The sequence below is a fragment of the Nerophis ophidion genome, linkage group LG18 (genome assembly GCF_033978795.1).
Source record: "Nerophis ophidion isolate RoL-2023_Sa linkage group LG18, RoL_Noph_v1.0, whole genome shotgun sequence".
Lineage (NCBI taxonomy): Eukaryota > Metazoa > Chordata > Actinopteri > Syngnathiformes > Syngnathidae > Nerophis > Nerophis ophidion.
In genome coordinates this window covers 49,707,185-49,721,395 of record NC_084628.1, presented here as the reverse complement: position 1 = coordinate 49,721,395, position 14,211 = coordinate 49,707,185, and the positions used below count along the sequence as shown (strand labels likewise).

Sequence of the window (14,211 nt, the reverse complement as noted above, 5' to 3'; positions counted from 1 at the left end):
GTACATGCATGTTATATACTGTACATGCGTGTCATATACTGTACATGCGTGTCATATACTGTACATGTGTGTCATATACTGTACATGCGTGTCATATACTGTACATGCGTGTCATATACTGTACATGCGTGTCATATACTGTAAATGCGTGTCATATACTGTACATGCGTGTCATATACTGTACATGCATGTTATATACTGTACATGCGTGTCATATACTGTACATGCATGTTATATACTGTACATGCGTGTCATATACTGTACATGCGTGTCATATACTGTAAATGCGTGTCATATACTGTACATGCGTGTCATATACTGTACATGCGTGTCATATACTGTACATGCGTGTCATGTACTGTACATGCGTGTCATATACTGTACATGCGTGTCATATACTGTACATGCGTGTTATATACTGCACATGTGTGTCATATACTGTACATGTGTGTCATATACTGTACATGCGTGCCATATACTGTACATGCGTGTCATATACTGTACATGCGTGTCATATACTGTACATGTGTGTCATATACTGTACATGCGTGTCATATACTGTACATGCGTGTTATATACTGTACATGCGTGTCATATACTCTACATGCGTGTCATATACTGTACATGCGTGTCATATACTGTGCATGCGTGTTATATACTGTACATGCGTGTCATATACTGTACATGCGTGTCATATACTGTACATGTGTGTTATATACTGTACATGCGTGTCATATACTGTACATGCGTGTCATATACTGTACATGCGTGTCATATACTGTACATGCGTGTCATATACTGTACATGTGTGTCATATACTGTACATGTGTGTCATATACTGTACATGCGTGTCATATACTGTACATGCGTGTCATATACTGTACATGCGTGTCATATACTGTACATGCGTGTCATATACTGTACATGCATGGTATATACTGTACATGCGTGTCATATACTGTACATGCGTGTCATATACTGTACATATGTGTCATATACTGTACATGCGTGTCATATACTGTACATGCGTGTCATATACTGTACATGCGTGTCATATACTGTACATATGTGTCATATACTGTACATGCGTGTCATATACTGTACATGCGTGTTATATACTGTACATGTGTGTCATATACTGTACATGTGTGTCATATACTGTACATGCGTGTCATATACTGTACATGCGTGTCATATACTGTACATGCATGGTATATACTGTACATGCGTGTCATATACTGTACATGCGTGTCATATACTGTACATGCGTGTCATATACTGTACATGCGTGTCATATACTGTACATGCGTGTTATATACTGTACATGCGTGTCATATACTGTACATGCGTGTTATATACTGTACATGCGTGTTATATACTGCACATGCGTGTCATATACTGTACATGCGTGTTATATACTGTACATGCATGGTATATACTGTACATGCGTGTCATATACTGTACATGCGTGCCATATACTGTACATGCGTGTCATATACTGTACATGCGTGTCATATACTGTACATGCGTGTTATATACTGTACATGCGTGTCATATACTGTACATGCGTGTCATATACTGTACATGCGTGTTATATACTGTACATGCGTGTCATATACTGTACATGCGTGTCATATACTGTACATGCGTGTTATATACTGCACATGTGTCATATACTGTACATATGTGTCATATACTGTACATGTGTGCCATATACTGTACATGCGTGTCATATACTGTACATGTGTGTTATATACTGTACATGCGTGTTATATACTGTACATGCGTGTCATATACTGTACATGCGTGTCATATACTGTACATGTGTGTTATATACTGTACATGCGTGTCATATACTCTACATGCGTGTCATATACTGTACATGCGTGTCATATACTGTACATGCGTGTCATATACTGTACATGCGTGTCATATACTGTACATGCGTGTCATATACTGTACATGCGTGTCATATACTGTACATGTGTGTCATATACTGTACATGCGTGTCATATACTGTACATGCATGTTATATACTGTACATGCATGTCATATACTGTACATGCATGTTATATACTGTACATGCATGTTATATACTGTACGTGCATGTTATATACTGTACGTGCATGTTATATACTGTACATGCATGTTATATACTGTACATGCATGTTATATACTGTACATGCATGTCATATACTGTACATGCATGTTATATACTGTACATGCGTGTCATATACTGTACATGCGTGTCGTATACTGTACATACATGTTATATACTGTACATGCATGTTACATACTGTACATGCATGTTATATACTGTACATGCATGTTATATACTGTACATGCGTGTCATATACTGTACATGCGTGTCATATACTGTACATGTGTGTCATATACTGTACATGCGTGTCATATACTGTACATGCGTGTCATATACTGTACATGCGTGTCATATACTGTAAATGCGTGTCATATACTGTACATGCGTGTCATATACTGTACATGCATGTTATATACTGTACATGCGTGTCATATACTGTACATGCATGTTATATACTGTACATGCGTGTCATATACTGTACATGCGTGTCATATACTGTAAATGCGTGTCATATACTGTACATGCGTGTCATATACTGTACATGCGTGTCATATACTGTACATGCGTGTCATGTACTGTACATGCGTGTCATATACTGTACATGCGTGTCATATACTGTACATGCGTGTTATATACTGCACATGTGTGTCATATACTGTACATGTGTGTCATATACTGTACATGCGTGCCATATACTGTACATGCGTGTCATATACTGTACATGCGTGTCATATACTGTACATGTGTGTCATATACTGTACATGCGTGTCATATACTGTACATGCGTGTTATATACTGTACATGCGTGTCATATACTCTACATGCGTGTCATATACTGTACATGCGTGTCATATACTGTGCATGCGTGTTATATACTGTACATGCGTGTCATATACTGTACATGCGTGTCATATACTGTACATGTGTGTTATATACTGTACATGCGTGTCATATACTGTACATGCGTGTCATATACTGTACATGCGTGTCATATACTGTACATGCGTGTCATATACTGTACATGTGTGTCATATACTGTACATGTGTGTCATATACTGTACATGCGTGTCATATACTGTACATGCGTGTCATATACTGTACATGCGTGTCATATACTGTACATGCATGGTATATACTGTACATGCGTGTCATATACTGTACATGCGTGTCATATACTGTACATATGTGTCATATACTGTACATGCGTGTCATATACTGTACATGCGTGTCATATACTGTACATGCGTGTCATATACTGTACATATGTGTCATATACTGTACATGCGTGTCATATACTGTACATGCGTGTTATATACTGTACATGTGTGTCATATACTGTACATGTGTGTCATATACTGTACATGCGTGTCATATACTGTACATGCGTGTCATATACTGTACATGCATGGTATATACTGTACATGCGTGTCATATACTGTACATGCGTGTCATATACTGTACATGCGTGTCATATACTGTACATGCGTGTCATATACTGTACATGCGTGTTATATACTGTACATGCGTGTCATATACTGTACATGCGTGTTATATACTGTACATGCGTGTTATATACTGCACATGCGTGTCATATACTGTACATGCGTGTTATATACTGTACATGCATGGTATATACTGTACATGCGTGTCATATACTGTACATGCGTGCCATATACTGTACATGCGTGTCATATACTGTACATGCGTGTCATATACTGTACATGCGTGTTATATACTGTACATGCGTGTCATATACTGTACATGCGTGTCATATACTGTACATGCGTGTTATATACTGTACATGCGTGTCATATACTGTACATGCGTGTCATATACTGTACATGCGTGTTATATACTGCACATGTGTGTCATATACTGTACATATGTGTCATATACTGTACATGTGTGCCATATACTGTACATGCGTGTCATATACTGTACATGCGTGTTATATACTGTACATGCGTGTTATATACTGTACATGCGTGTCATATACTGTACATGCGTGTCATATACTGTACATGTGTGTTATATACTGTACATGCGTGTCATATACTCTACATGCGTGTCATATACTGTACATGCGTGTCATATACTGTACATGCGTGTCATATACTGTACATGCGTGTCATATACTGTACATGCGTGTCATATACTGTACATGCGTGTCATATACTGTACATGCGTGTCATATACTCTACATGCGTGTCATATACTGTACATGCGTGTCATATACTGTACATGCGTGTTATATACTGTACATGCGTGTCATATACTGTACATGCGTGTCATATACTGTACATGCGTGTTATATACTGTACATGCGTGTCATATACTGCACATGCGTGTCATATACTGTACATATGTGTCATATACTGTACATGCGTGTCATATACTGTACATGCGTGTCATATACTGTACATATGTGTCATATACTGTACGTGCGTGTCATATACTGTACATGCGTGTTATATACTGTACATGCGTGTCATATACTGTACATGCGTGTCATATACTGTACATATGTGTCATATACTGTACATGCGTGTCATATACTGTACATGCGTGTTATATACTGTACATGTGTGTCATATACTGTACATATGTGTCATATACTGTACATGCGTGTCATATACTGTACATGCGTGTTATATACTGTACATGTGTGTCATATACTGTACATATGTGTCATATACTGTACATGCGTGTCATATACTGTACATGCGTGTTATATACTGTACATGTGTGTCATATACTGTACATGCGTGTCATATACTGTACATGCGTGTCATATACTGTACATGCGTGTCATATACTGTACATATGTGTCATATACTGTACATGCGTGTCATATACTGTACATGTGTGTCATATACTGTACATGCGTGTCATGTACTGTGCATGCGTGTCATATACTGTACATGCGTGTCATATACTGTACATGCGTGTCATATACTGTACATGCGTGTCATATACTGTACACGCGTGTCATATACTGCACATGTGTGTCATATACTGTACATGCGTGTCATATACTGTACATGCGTGTCATATACTGTACACGCGTGTCATATACTGTACATGCATGTTATATACTGTACATGCGTGTCATATACTGTACATGCATGTTATCCCTCATGAAGACTTCACTGTAGATTCAAACTGTACATCAGCAGAATATTTAGTATTCAAACACTGCAGACAAACAGTAGAAAGAATGTGCCGGAACACATTCAGTCACACAATGGAATCACTCATTGTTTTGAACTTTTTAACTGATTTTATCTAACAAATTGTTCTTAAGATCATTTGTGTTTACTTTTTCAATCTGTATTTTATTATGTTATTTGTAGTCTGTCTCTTATTTCTTTGTTCTGCAACTGTGCTTCTTTTTAAAGGAGTTTATAAATGAAGTCAGTATGATGTCTTAGGGACATCTTAGACCAGTGTTCAACTCAAGGTCCACTATGGACTGGACTCTCACTATTATGTTAGATCCACTATGGACTGGACTCTCACTATTATGTTAGATCCACTATGGACTGGTCTCTCACACTATTATGTTAGATCCACTATGGACTGGACTCTCACACTATTATGTTAGATCCACTAAGGAATGGACTCTCTCACTATTATGTTAGATCCACTATGGACTGGACTCTCACTATTATGTTAGATCCACTATGGACTGGACTCTCACTATTATGTTAGATCCACTATGGACTGGACTCTCACACTATTATGTTAGATCCACTAAGGACTGGACTCTCACACTATTATGTTAGATCCACTATGGACTGGACTCTCACACTATTATGTTAGAACCACTAAGGACTGGACTCTCACACTATTATGTTAGATCCACTATGGACTGGACTCTCACTATTATGTTAGATCCACTATGGACTGGACTCTCACTATTATGTTAGATCCACTATGGACTGGACTCTCACAATATTATGTTAGATCCACTATGGACTGGACTCTCACTATTATGTTAGATCCACTATGGACTGGACTCTCACAATATTATGTTAGATCCACTATGGACTGGACTCTCACTATTATGTTAGATCCACTAAGGACTGGACTCTCACACTATTATGTTAGATCCACTATGGACTGGACTCTCACACTATTATGTTAGATCCACTATGGACTGGACTCTCACTATTATGTTAGATCCACTATGGACTGGACTCTCACACTATTATGTTAGATCCACTATGGACTGGACTCTCACTATTATGTTAGATCCACTATGGACTGGTCTCTCACACTATTATGTTAGATCCACTATGGACTGGACTCTCACACTATTATGTTAGATCCACTATGGACTGGACTCTCACACTATTATGTTAGATCCACTATGGACTGGACTCTCACACTATTATGTTAGATCCACTATGGACTGGACTCTCACTATTATGTTAGATCCACTATGGACTGGACTCTCACACTATTATGTTAGATCCACTATGGACTGGACTCTCACACTATTATGTTAGATCCACTATGGACTGGACTCTCACTATTATGTTAGATCCACTATGGACTGGACTCTCACTATTATGTTAGATCCACTATGGACTGGACTCTCACTATTATGTTAGATCCACTATGGACTGGACTCTCACACTATTATGTTAGATCCACTATGGACTGGACTCTCACTATTATGTTAGATCCACTATGGACTGGTCTCTCACACTATTATGTTAGATCCACTATGGACTGGACTCTCACACTATTATGTTAGATCCACTATGGACTGGACTCTCACTATTATGTTAGATCCACTATGGACTGGTCTCTCACACTATTATGTTAGATCCACTATGGACTGGACTCTCACACTATTATGTTAGATCCACTATGGACTGGACTCTCACACTATTATGTTAGATCCACTATGGACTGGACTCTCACTATTATGTTAGATCCACTATGGACTGGACTCTCACACTATTATGTTAGATCCACTATGGACTGGACTCTCACACTATGATGTTAGATCCACTATGGACTGGACTCTCACTATTATGTTAGATCCACTATGGACTGGACTCTCACTATTATGTTGGATCCACTATGGACTGGACTCTCACTATTATGTTAGATCCACTATGGACTGGACTCTCACTATTATGTTAGATCCACTTGACGTCCATTGCACCACATCTGCGGTCCCCTCCAAGGTTTCTCATTGTCATCCCATTGCGTTGAGTTTTTCCTTGCCCTGATGTGGGATCTGAGCCAAGGGTGTGGTTGTAGCTTGTGCAGCCCTTTGAGACATTTGTGATTTAGAGATATATAAGTAAACATTGAATGATTGATTGTTGAGAAGAAGTCCATCTTTGAACATGAAGTGCTGAATGTGTTCAGACAAACTGAAGCAGGAGAATAATCATCTTAGTGAGGCAGGAATAAGTCACCATTGTTCCCTCAGTGTCTCATTCACCCTCAGTGTCTCATTCACCCTCTCACTGTTCCCCCTCAGTGTCTCATTCACCCTCTCACTGTTCCCCCTCAGTGTCTCATTCACCCTCTCACTGTTCCCCCTCAGTGTCTCATTCACCCTCAGTGTCTCATTCACCCTCTCACTGTTCCCCCTCAGTGTCTCATTCACCCTCTCATTGTTCCCCCTCAGTGTCTCATTCACCCTCTCATTGTTCCCCCTCAGTGTCTCATTCACCCTCTCATTGTTCCCCCTCAGTGTCTCATTCACCCTCTCATTGTTCCCCCTCAGTGTCTCATTCACCCTCTCATTGTTCCCCCTCAGTGTCTCATTCACCCTCTCATTGTTCCCCCTCAGTGTCTCATTCACCCTCTCATTGTTAACCCCTCAGTGTCTCATTCACCCTCTCACTGTCCCCCCTCGGTGTCTCATTCACCCTCTCACTGTCCCCCCTCAGTGTCTCATTCACCCTCTCCTTGTTAACCCCTCAGTGTCTCATTCACCCTCTCACTGTCCCCCCTCAGTGTCTCATTCACCCTCTCATTGTTCCCCCTCAGTGTCTCATTCACCCTCTCACTGTTAACCCCTCAGTGTCTCATTCACCCTCTCACTGTCCCCCCACAGTGTCTCATTCACCCTCTCACTGTTAACCCCTCGGTGTCTCATTCACCCTCTCACTGTTAACCCCTCGGTGTCTCATTCACCCTCTCACTGTCCCCCCTCAGTGTCTCATTCACCCTCTCATTGTTAACCCCTCAGTGTCTCATTCACCCTCTCACTGTCCCCCCTCGGTGTCTCATTCACCCTCTCACTGTCCCCCCTCAGTGTCTCATTCACCCTCTCCTTGTTAACCCCTCAGTGTCTCATTCACCCTCTCACTGTCCCCCCTCAGTGTCTCATTCACCCTCTCCTTGTTAACCCCTCAGTGTCTCATTCACCCTCTCACTGTCCCCCCACAGTGTCTCATTCACCCTCTCACTGTTAACCCCTCGGTGTCTCATTCACCCTCTCACTGTCCCCCCTCAGTGTCTCATTCACCCTCTCATTGTTAACCCCTCAGTGTCTCATTCACCCTCTCACTGCCCCCCCTCGGTGTCTCATTCACCCTCTCACTGTCCCCCCTCAGTGTCTCATTCACCCTCTCCTTGTTAACCCCTCAGTGTCTCATTCACCCTCTCACTGTCCCCCCTCAGTGTCTCATTCACCCTCTCCTTGTTAACCCCTCAGTGTCTCATTCACCCTCTCACTGGCCCCCCTCAGTGTCTCATTCACCCTCTCCTTGTTAACCCCTCAGTGTCTCATTCACCCTCTCACTGTCCCCCCTCAGTGTCTCATTCACCCTCTCCTTGTTAACCCCTCAGTGTCTCATTCACCCTCTCACTGTCCCCCCTCAGTGTCTCATTCACCCTCTCCTTGTTAACCCCTCAGTGTCTCATTCACCCTCTCACTGTCCCCCCTCAGTGTCTCATTCACCCTCTCCTTGTTAACCCCTCTGTGTCTTTCACCCTCTCCCTGTCCCCCCTCAGTGTCTCATTCACCCTCTCCTTGTTAACCCCTCAGTGTCTCATTCACCCTCTCACTGTCCCCCTCAGTGTCTCATTCACCCTCTCCTTGTTAACCCCTCAGTGTCTCATTCACCCTCTCACTGTCCCCCCTCAGTGTCTCATTCACCCTCTCCTTGTTAACCCCTCAGTGTCTCATTCACCCTCTTACTGTCCCCCCACAGTGTCTCATTCACCCTCTCACTGTTAACCCCTCGGTGTCTCATTCACCCTCTCACTGTCCCCCCACAGTGTCTCATTCACCCTCTCACTGTTAACCCCTCGGTGTCTCATTCACCCTCTCACTGTCCCCCCTCAGTGTCTCATTCACCCTCTCCTTGTTAACCCCTCAGTGTCTCATTCACCCTCTCACTGTCCCCCCACAGTGTCTCATTCACCCTCTCACTGTTAACCCCTCGGTGTCTCATTCACCCTCTCACTGTCCCCCCTCAGGACGACATGAGTGACTCTCTGCGGGACTACACCAACCTGCCGGAGGCCGCACCGCTGCTCACCATACTTGACATGTCAGCCCGGGCCAAGTACGTCCGTGACGTGGAGGAAATCACGCCGGCGGTGGTGGAGAAGTTTGTTGGCGACTTTCTGGCCGAGAAGCTGAAACCAGAGCCGATCTGAATCCCAGAAGTCCAAATATGAAGACGATAGTGGACTTGATTCTTCATCATCATCATCCTCCTTCACTTTTTTATTGACTTTTTAGCTCTTTTCTTTGCCTCCATGGAGTCTCTCCTCCTGTGGTGCCTTGCATTGACTACACTCCCTACAGTAATATATTCATGCCCCGCCCACTCCATGACATCATCACTTCTGGATTCTGGAGCCCAGCGGACCTACTTACTCATTTCTATTTTGCCTTCTGGCACTTGGACTTTCAACAAGGAATAAAGTGATTGCAGCAGTTCTTGTCACGCTCTCTTTTAAGTAGACTACAAAGAGTGCTGGCAGGTCTGGTCCACAACTGACAGGTCTGGTCCACGACTAACAGGTCTGGTCCACGACTGACAGGTCTGGTCCACTAGTGGCAGGTCTGGTCCACAACTGACAGGTCTGGTCCACGACTGACAGGTCTGGTCCATGACTAACAGGTCTGGTCCACTGGTGACAGGTCTGGTTCACTGGTGACAGGTATGGTCCACTGGTGACAGGTATGGTCCACTGGTGACAGGTCTGGTTCACTGGTGACAGGTCTGGTCCACTGGTGACAGGTCTGGTTCACTGGTGACAGGTATGGTCCACTGGTGACAGGTATGGTCCACTGGTGACAGGTATGGTCCACTGGTGACAGGTATGGTCCACTGGTGACAGGTATGGTCCACTGGTGACAGGTCTGGTTCACTGGTGACAGGTATGGTCCACTGGTGACAGGTATGGTCCACTGGTGACAGGTATGGTCCACTGGTGACAGGTATGGTCCACTGGTGACAGGTGGACATGAAGTGTAGTAATCCTCCTCCAGTCATGGCTTCACACTTATTCAAAAGTCAAACATGGCTGTCGTGCATGAATAATAAAGGTAGCTCTTCCAGGTGTGGTGTGCACATGTCATAGTGCATGACCCCACAAAGATGTGGTGTGCACATGTCATAGTGCATGACCCCACAAAGATGTGGTGTGCACATGTCATAGTGCATGACCCCACAAAGATGTGGTGTGCACATGTCATAGTGCATGACCCCACAAAGATGTGGTGTGCACATGTCATAGTGCATGACCCCACAAAGATGTGGTGTGCACATGTCATAGTGCATGACACCACAAAGATGTGGTGTGCACATGTCATAGTGCATGACCCCACAAAGATGTGGTGTGCACATGTCATAGTGCATGACCCCACATCTTTGTGGTGTCATGACACCACAAAGATGTGGTGTGTACACGTCCTTGTCTTTGGTTTGTTTGTGGATTGGCTCCAGGAGAATGTGAGAATCTACAAAATAATGACCTGAGGAAGGAAAGAAAAACTTGACTAGAGTTGAAAAGAGGGAAAGATCAGGATTATTGTCACGCGGATGTGGATTTAACACATTGTCCTCAGCAGGGGGATCAGGGTGGTAAGCGCATGACTTGTCCAAGCACATAATAGCAGTGACCGGGTGGAGAATGTGGGATTCAAACCAGGAACCCTGCAGTTTCTGAAGCACACTACTTCCTACAAAGTTCTCCAGTGTCACAATAACAAGTTTATTCTTTATTCTCAGTGATCTTTTACACCTGTCACACATAAGAATGTCCATTTGTGAGAATTTTTTTTTTTTTTTTTTTAAACTGGATACACTCAAATTATTTTTTGGAGCCATCTGAAAATGCAGATTAATCCTTCAATACTAATTACAAAGTTATAAAATAACAAAAGGTGAACACAAAAACCTCCCTGCAGTGCAAAATCATCTACAATATCTGAAACATCTTTGGCAACATATTTTAGACCGTTTTTATTTGATATACATACATACATACATATATATATATATATACATATATATATATGTATATATATCTATATATATATATATATGTATGTGTGTGTGTGTGTATATATACGTATATGTATGTATATATACGTATATATGAATATATACATATATGTATGTATATATTCATATATATATGCATACATATTTGTATATATATATTTATGTATAAATATTTATGTGTGTATATATATAAACATATATTTATGTATATATATGTATATATACACACATATATTTATGTATATATATATATACATAAATATATATATATTTGTATATATATATATATGTATATATATATATATATATGTATATGTGTATATTTATGTACATACATATATATATATATATATATTTATACAGGACTGTCTCAGAAAAATTGAATATTGTGATAAAGTCCTTTATTTTCTGTAATGCAACTAAAAACATGAAAGTGTCATACATTCTGGATTAATTACACATCAACTGAAATATTGCAAGCCTTTTATTATTTTAATATTGCTGATTATGGCATACAGCTTAAGAAAACTCAAAAATCCTATCTCAAAAAATTAGAATATTTCCTCAAAGTAAAAAAAAAAGATTTATAACAGCAAAACAAAATCAAACATTTGAAAATGTCAAGTATTGCACTCAGTACTTGGTTGGGAATCCTTTTGCATGGATTACTGCATCAATGTGGCGTGGCATGGAGGCAATCAGCCTGTGGCATTGCTGAGGTGTTATGGATGCACAGGATGCTTCAATAGCGGCCTTCAGCTCATTTGCATTATTGGGTCTGATGTCTTTCAGCTTCTTCTTCACAATAACCCACAAATTCTCTATGAGGTTCAGGTCAGGGGAGTTGGCAGGCCAATGGAGGACAGTAATGCCATGGTCAGTACACATGGTCAGTACTGCTGCTTTTGGCACTGTGGGCATATACCAGATCATGCTGGAAAATGAAATCATCATCTCCATAGAGCTTTTATGTATATAGTTATGTTGATTTATATTTATTTATATATATGAATATATATCAATATAAATACATATATATATATTTATATTGATATGTATATTTAGTGCATGTGCCTCACAACACGAAAGTCCTGAGTTCAATCCCAGGCTCGGGATCTTCCTCTGTGGAGTTTGCATGTTCTCCCCGTGAATGCATGGGTTCCCTCCGGGTACTCCGGCTTCCTCCCACCTCCAAAGACATGCACCTGGGGATAAGCCCCTCCCACCTCCAAAGACATGCACCTGGGGATAGGCCCCTCCCACCTCCAAAGACATGCACCTGGGGATAGGCCCCTCCCACCTCCAAAGACATGCACCTGGGGATAGGCCCCTCCCACCTCCAAAGACATGCACCTGGGGATAGGTTGATTGGCAACACTAAATGGTCCCTAGTGTGTGAATGTTGTCTGTCTATCTGTGTTGGCCCTGTGATGAGGTGGCGACATGTCCAGGGTGTACACCGCCTTCCGCCCGATTGTAGCTGAGATAAGCACCAGCGCCCCCCGCGACCCCAAAGGGAATAAGCGGTAGAAATGGATGGATATATATTCATATATATATCGTTATATATAAATATCTTTATATATTTGTATAAATATATATATTTATAAATAAATGATAAATGGGTTGTACTTGTAGAGCACTTTTCTACCTTCAAGGTACACAAAGCGCTTTGACACTACTTCCACATTCACACACACATTCACACACTGATGGAGGGAGCTGCCATGCAAGGCGCTAACCAGCACCCATCAGGAGCAAGGGTGAAGTGTCTTGCTCAGGACACAACGGACGTGACGAGGTTGCTACTAGGTGGGATTTGAACCAGGGACCCTCGGGTTGCACACGGCTACTCTCCACTGCGCCACGCTCTGTATTTATTTATATGTATATATTTATATTGATATATATTTATTTATACATATATATATATCTTTATATATATATGTATATATATATTTATATATATACATATATTTATGTATATATGTATATATACATATATTTATATACAGGTATATATTTACATGTATATATTTATATATGTGTATATATTTATATATGTATGTACATATATATGTATGTATATATATTTATATATATATGTATATGTATATATATATATGTGTACATATATATGTATGTATATATATATATATATATGTATATATATATATATATATATACATATGTATATATATGTACATATAGATATACATATATCTATATGTATATATATCTATATATATATATATACATAAAGAGAGAGAGAGTTGACTATTGTGCACTCTTACAATAATAAAGACAGTACAACTTGGTTATTATACACGTTAGGGAACGTAAATAAAGTATGGTTGCTGTTTTTTTCGATGCATTTTAAAGTGTTTTAAAAACAGAATGGATCGCTCCCACTAGCATCATAGTTAACCACCTTCAATGAAACCATTTTCACAAAGTAGAAAGCAAAAAAAAAAACATGTTCTAGTCTCATATGAGTTGTGAATGATAAGAAAATATTTTTTAAAGTTCAGTTCCTTTTTAAGTGCCTACATATTTCCTTCTTTCTGGAATCGCTTTTCTTTTGCTACACGGAAAATGAGTAGACACTGGAGA

At 40.7% G+C, this 14,211-nt stretch overlaps 1 protein-coding gene across 1 annotated transcript in view; it reads left to right on the top strand.

Moving 5' to 3' along the window:
* The window catches only part of LOC133537330 (nucleoredoxin-like), a 56,027-nt gene extending 46,005 nt beyond the window's left edge, over nucleotides 1-10,022 (top strand). The window contains exon 8 of the mRNA XM_061878362.1: nucleotides 9,557-10,022. Coding sequence (XP_061734346.1) covers nucleotides 9,557-9,739 — 183 coding nt within the window. The 3' untranslated portion in view covers nucleotides 9,740-10,022. The remainder of the gene's footprint in view (nucleotides 1-9,556) is intronic.
* The last annotated feature ends 4,189 nt before the right edge of the window (nucleotides 10,023-14,211 follow it).